A 6,546-nucleotide genomic window follows, 5' to 3' on the forward strand; every position below is an offset into this window, starting at 1 on the left:
TTGCAATAGTAATCCCTTACTTTACTCGTTACTTGAAAAAAGTAATCAGATTACAGCCCATCTCTGATTACAAGAGTCACACACCATGTATGCTTCCATGCCACACTGTGGTGATCTAGTACTGAGGGTATAATAAATGTGCTTTTCAGAAGCTCGACATTTCTGACTGTAAATCCAATTTTTGACTTTCATTGGAAACTGTCAACATGAAGTCATTTCTTTGCAACTTCTAAATAAACCTGTGTGATAGCTAACAGAAGAAAAAGAAAATGTTAGCTTTCTAGTACATGAGTTGGAGAGTTGGAGAGAAGTATATTAACAACTACTGAACTGTTACACTGTGCTGCCTTATTGAGGGTATACCAGGCCAATAGCGAGAAAGCAATTGAAGTCAACTATCTCCTGCTACGTGTTGCATTCTCCCAAAACTGCTTGAACTTCTATCATATTAGACTGTCACAAAGGTTTGAGGTGTGAGCCGGGTACCTTTTAGTGGGAGGAAAACGCAACCACATCCCTGAGAATAGATTTATTTTAACCTTGAGGGACAATGGAAGGCAACAGTGTTTTATTTATTTATCCTTTTATTTATTTTTTCATGAGAAATGAACATGTTTTTGAATGTATTCTGGACGCCATGTCTAAGAGGAATGGACCAGTTACTCAAAAACAAGAAATGAAATCCAACAGAAGGCCTTTGTCTTTTATATGGTGACATTCTTGCCTCACATCTATTTTAATTAGAGAAGGTCAGAAGCAAATGAGGAGGTTCCAAAATGTTTTTCCATCATTTAGTTTAGAAGCGAACAAAGTATAAACTTGAACTTAACTACCTTGATAGAGTGATTCAGAGCAATTTTCCATGACACACTATCTGCAGCTGCGCGCATGCCCTTCAGTTTTTGTATGCTCAATTCTTTGCTGTTATTTTGATGGCCAAGGATAAATTCTACGATCTGACAGTTTACTACTGCATGAAAGAATGTGTGGGATCAAGGTGAGCTGCTGAGCTGCTTTGCCCGATTGTGAAATGATGATGACGATAAAAGTGTTAATTTGGTTTAAATATATATATATATATATATATATATATATATATATATATATAGTAGTTGACCTGCTTATTAACACTAATATCGAATCAGCTTTTAGGCACCTAGACATGGTAAATGGTAAATGGCCTGTATTTGTATAGCGCTTTACTAGTCCCTAAGGACCCCAAAGCGCTTTACACATCCAGTCACCCACCCATTCACACACACTGGTGATGGCAGCTACATTGTAGCCACAGCCACCCTGGGGCGCACTGACAGAGGCTGCTAGACAGTGGCGCCACCGGGCCCTCTGACCACCACCAGTAGGCAAGTTCTTTGAGCAGAAAATACCTGTTTGATGCCAGAAGTCAGAGGAGAATGACCTGATCATGCTTTGTTAATACGAAAGCAACAGTAACTCAGATAAATTCTCGTTACTACCAAAAGAGTATCTATGAATGCACAGCACATCAAATTTGGTGCCAGAAGAAACGCTGCCTGGTCTGATGAGTCTCAATTTCTGCTGTGGCATTTTTCTCTGTAAGTCTGGGGGTGGGTTTGATCGCATTATACTCTGCAGTAAATGCTAGTATATTAAAAAATATATATATTCTATTATATATTAAAAAAGTGAAAACCCCACATGCTTATACTCCTGCCTAATCTGTTCAGTGGGACTGTCCCACTCACATTCGGCCAACATGAATCCCCGAACAAAAGGATCGTGTAATCTGGTGAAAAAATCCCCATCAGATTATGTGTGAATGAGGGATTCTGTCACGTGCGTGTTGTAAAATAAGAGGAGAAGCGTGCTGCGAGCATGGAGAAATAACAGCAGTAACATTATGTCATCCAAAGTACTGATCCTCTGATAGCATGCTCTGGCAGAAGGACTCGGGTGTTTGCATAAACCCCATAATCTTATGGCATGTGTCCTTTCTGCATGTCTATGTATGTAGGGAGATTGGAGATAACAAACAGAGTTAGAGGGTGACAGAAATCAGCAGCAACAACGACAGCTCTAGCTGTTCTGCAGCACGCAATATCCAACATGTCTGTGCATTTCCACTTGAGAACGTCACGGTTTTCATGGTTTATCCCACAGCTCTCTGCTGTGGGATAGCTGCCAAGGCAACTGTTTTTTTTTTATCAAGGATGGATGTAAGCGCTCCGTCATGGCTCTCCTTCTTCATTAGATCATAACCATTAGTGTAAAAACAGACGCCGCAATAAGGAGTGGGGGTTTGGCCCCAACAGTCAATAATCTCTGCTGACACGATGAGGAGCTGAAGATGTCGAGCCTGCCTGTCAGGCTGCCAAATGCTCGTGTCTTGCTACCCTTTTAACCAAAGATACAAGCACTGAATTCATCCAGGACGCCCTCTTTGCATGATGTACTTAGAATGCTTCAGTGGTGTGAGTTTGCAAAGATTTGCAGGAAGGATGTGGTAGCAAGGCAACCTTTATGATTATGGTTATGTTAGTTGCCACTTAAATTGGTGCCATTTTAGGGGATCATACTTGAATTACTTGGGATGATCAGAAGCATATGAGACCAAGCAGATTAACAATGAATGAATAAATAAATAACATTAAATAATAAATCAAATCATTCCATAATATCGAGACCAGATAAATGAATTTTATTCCTCTTTTGCCCTTGGCCCCTCTTGTGTATTCAACTTTTCCTTTTCTTCCAGAACAATATGTACGAAAACTGAATGAAAAAAAACAACTTTCCAAAGCAGAAAATGCTGCTATTCTGCAGCTATGAGAGCATAAATAGTTGTGACCTTTAACTGCTCTGTTCTTCATGTTCGCACTTTCTGGTATTTTATTTCCTTTTTGAGGAGCAAAAGCCTCCAGCCAGGCATTTATCTATGGAAGCGATCGGAGCAAATAAGGTGTATTTTCAAGGTTTTAAAATATGCATGTCAACTAATGGGTGCATTAAATTGTCATTCGAACTTGAATGTTTAACTAAGAATAACGAACCGTGGAATTTTGATTTCTCTGAAGAATAAGACTCTAAACTTGTGGCTTTCTGTGTAAGTCTGGGGGAAAAAAATGCAGATGAATGACAATCCCAGTGCTGTCGGAGATAACAGAAAGCTGTCCTCCTAACTTTGCTGTAACACACTTCACTGAGACGGAGTAGTTTTGGGTATAAAAGACTTTTTAGTCTCCACTATTTCTTCATATTTATTCATTTTATCCATTTGGGGCCACAGCCTGTCAGTGTGGCTGCATATACCTGTGTTGGTTCTGGTTTTTCCAACAATCTAAAGACTTGTATAAGGATTGATTGGTGATGCTAAGTTTGCTGTAAGTCCGGATGTGTGTATGTATGAATGGCTGGACAGATGGATGGATGGGAAGTGTTGTTTTTTATGCTATAAAACTAATCTGACTTAATGGGATTTGAATTGTTCATTACAATGATTGTAACAGGAACAATAGATTTCTGGCACTTTGTTGCATGTCTACCAGTGTGAGTCAGTCATCAGTGTCAGTCTGCAGAGCTGTGATGAAGACAGATTTAGCTCGCCGAGCATTGATTGGCCATGTCAGTCAGCTACATGTCGGGTTCTTGTGCTCCAGTGACTCCAGGCGATTGCACAGGCGTACACTAAACCAAGGCCTCCACAGGGTGCCTGCCCGGTCCATCTGCACTTGTTTGAAATGGTGCTCCACATCAGCCTTCAAAATTTACTTTAGCCAATTATCAGCTTTTTCAAATGTCTTAACAATACAAACTGATTAAATAATTGTGAGGTGAATATAGCTGCCAAAAGATTAAATGCTATTATGGAGCACTTCAGTCAAAGCGTATTTCAGTTATTTATTAACTGTCTGAGTGGCTGTTGTGTTGCAGTCTACAAGATCATAAAGTCAGAAGTTAACAGGTTTTCAGAACACAAGGTGTTGTTTTGTCGCCATGCGTCTTAATTTGTCCCGAAAACAACACAAAGAATTAAAACTTTTTCAGTTATAGACGCAGAGGACTTTTCTCATCTCATTTTTTTAAGTTTCACATTATTTAAACCACACAGATGTTGTGGGGTTGGTCAGGTTGATATTCGCATCAAGCTGAACTACTGGAATACAAGTACTTAATACATTTTAATGACACCTGTTATCCTTGTATTACTTCTGTAATAGAAATCGCAGTTTAAAATAATCTGCAAACTGTACCAAACCAGAGATTTTTTATTTCAGTATCTCAAAAATTCTCGTCCATGAACGACGGTGGCTTTTATTGTGAACTGCGTTGCGAGTTGGTTGAAAAGGACATTTCATAACTGTGGCCTTGCAATCTGAAAAGGAGGAAAATTGTGAAGAACGTGACACAGAACTACAACAATGCTACTATGGTTTTATATTGATTTCTGCCCAGCTTTAGCATGTACGAAGGCAACATAAGCTTCACTTTTGCTATGACAATGTGGAATAATGCAGGCACAGATCACGGTCAGAACAAATAAAGGAAGGGACATTCTTGGACAATTTATCTTTCTTTCTTTCTTGCTTGCTTTCTTTCTTTTTTTTAAAAAAAAAAGTCCTCCAAGGCAGTGCTGTGTGAGTGAGTCACGGAGTTTCTGAATAGCGGGCTGGGTTTATAAACCAATGCCAGCCCTCAACACACGAGTTTGGAGGCCACTTGGCTTTGCAGTCTGTAACGGATGCACATGCAGGAAGGTCCATCAGCCTCAGCATCCTTACTTGTAACCCTGGCGGGCACAGGAACACAAAGACATCGCTTCATCATGAGGTCTTTCTTCTTACTGCTCTTCTCGCTGTTGTTGGTGTCCCACGGATCTTCAGCCGTAATCACAGGGGTAAGTGCAGCCAAACAGGTACATACTTCATGGGTAAATAAAGCGATTATGCAGATGCTTTGTTTTTCTTTGATAGTTTTTCATGGACACTGCTACAAATTAGCTATATCTGTCTATATCTGTCTATCTACACACACATACACACGCACACGGATAGATATAAAATACATAGTTCTTCATTGTGACATTTATCATTCACTTGTATTTTTTTCATCTGACAATTTATCCCCATAGATAGATAGATAAGAAAAATCTGTTAATGGAATATGTAAATGTATGTTATATATATTAATATATATATATATATATATATATATATATACACACACATTAATTTGCATTTTTAATACTGTAATAGAAAAAAAATCAAAGACAAAATATTCCTTGTATGTGACCACCCAGCAAAGCAAAGCATCCATATATAACAACAACAACACCTAAATGACCAATTACACATACTGTGTGTCATTTCAGATTCTGAAGCATGGCGGTTGATGACCAGTTTTTCCATTAATAAACTCATTTCCTTTCTAAACTCCAATGCCTCTGCATCCTTTTTGATCATTTTGCTATCCGAGTCAAATCTTACATCCACACCCTTCCAATAAAACAGCCCTGTCTGTCACCACAGCCCTCTCACTCTGTGTCGCTTATTGTGAATTGAGAGAGGAGCGCGCAGCCATGAAACAGAAAGTGATTTCCATCCGCATCTGTCACATGAAATCACTTCTGTTCCTCTTCATTGTGTTCCCTTCATCTCATCTAAAGCGAGAGCTGTCACTCAGCTTCTCAGCTCTACACTCCAAGCAATAAAATCACCAGCAGTTCTAAAGCTTTTTTTTTTTTTGCTGAGGTATGACTGCAAGTGTAATCACACGCTCAAAATACAGCACAATACACTGCAGTGTGTAATCGCGCCTCAGCTGCTATCACATTTCTCGCCAGCCTTTTCCTGTTAACGCTACCATAATTCTGCTTGACTGCATTTTTTATGTGTGCATGCTATAATTACATAAAGTCAGTACATCTTTCCTTTGATTAGACTGGAGAAAACACTGATGGGTGTTTGCAGAATTTTTACACACCTGACAAAATCGAGTTGTCTTTTTCATACGTAGTACACGTGTGTGTGTGTGTGTGTGTGTGTGTAGGCCTGCGAAAGGGACTCCCAGTGTGGAGGAGGGATGTGCTGTGCAGTGAGTTTGTGGATTCGCAGCCTGCGTATGTGTACGCCCATGGGACAGGAAGGAGAGGACTGTCATCCTCTGAGCCACAAGGTGAGAGTTTCTATAACAGCCTGACTGCTGGTGTCAGTGATGATGCAGGAGGGCATGAGAAAGAGGCGGCAGAAATTCACACAGGAGGCGGTAAAACAACGCCTCTGCCTCTATTTTCCAACCATCCATTATGGCTGACGAACCTGTAACCAGCACCTCATAATTCTCTCCCTCTAGGTTCCCTTCTTTGGCAAAAGGCTTCATCATACCTGCCCCTGTTTGCCGAACCTGTCATGTATTACCATCATGGAAGGCAAATCCAAATGTCTCTCACCCTACAAGTATCCTGACTTCTACCTCTGAGGACCTGCATTTACACTGTAAATATTTTATCTGCCTTTAAAAGCTTTTTTTATTTGGAATAAAGAGATATATTTAACAACGCGTCACCCTATT

General features: G+C 39.9%; 1 protein-coding gene across 1 annotated transcript; it reads left to right on the top strand.

Moving 5' to 3' along the window:
• Window positions 1-4,536: 4,536 nt before the first annotated feature.
• Window positions 4,537-6,538, top strand: prok2 (prokineticin 2). Its single transcript, XM_084927204.1, has 3 exons — window positions 4,537-4,873; window positions 6,025-6,150; window positions 6,328-6,538. Exons 1-3 carry the CDS (start codon window positions 4,718-4,720, stop codon window positions 6,451-6,453), a joined length of 408 nt encoding a protein of 135 aa, XP_084783330.1. The 5' UTR covers window positions 4,537-4,717; the 3' UTR covers window positions 6,454-6,538.
• Window positions 6,539-6,546: the final 8 nt, after the last annotated feature.

The sequence above is a fragment of the Perissodus microlepis genome, chromosome 5 (assembly GCF_051167445.1).
Source record: "Perissodus microlepis isolate ML-2025 ecotype Zambia chromosome 5, ASM5116744v1, whole genome shotgun sequence".
In the NCBI taxonomy this organism is placed as follows: Eukaryota; Metazoa; Chordata; class Actinopteri; order Cichliformes; family Cichlidae; genus Perissodus; species Perissodus microlepis.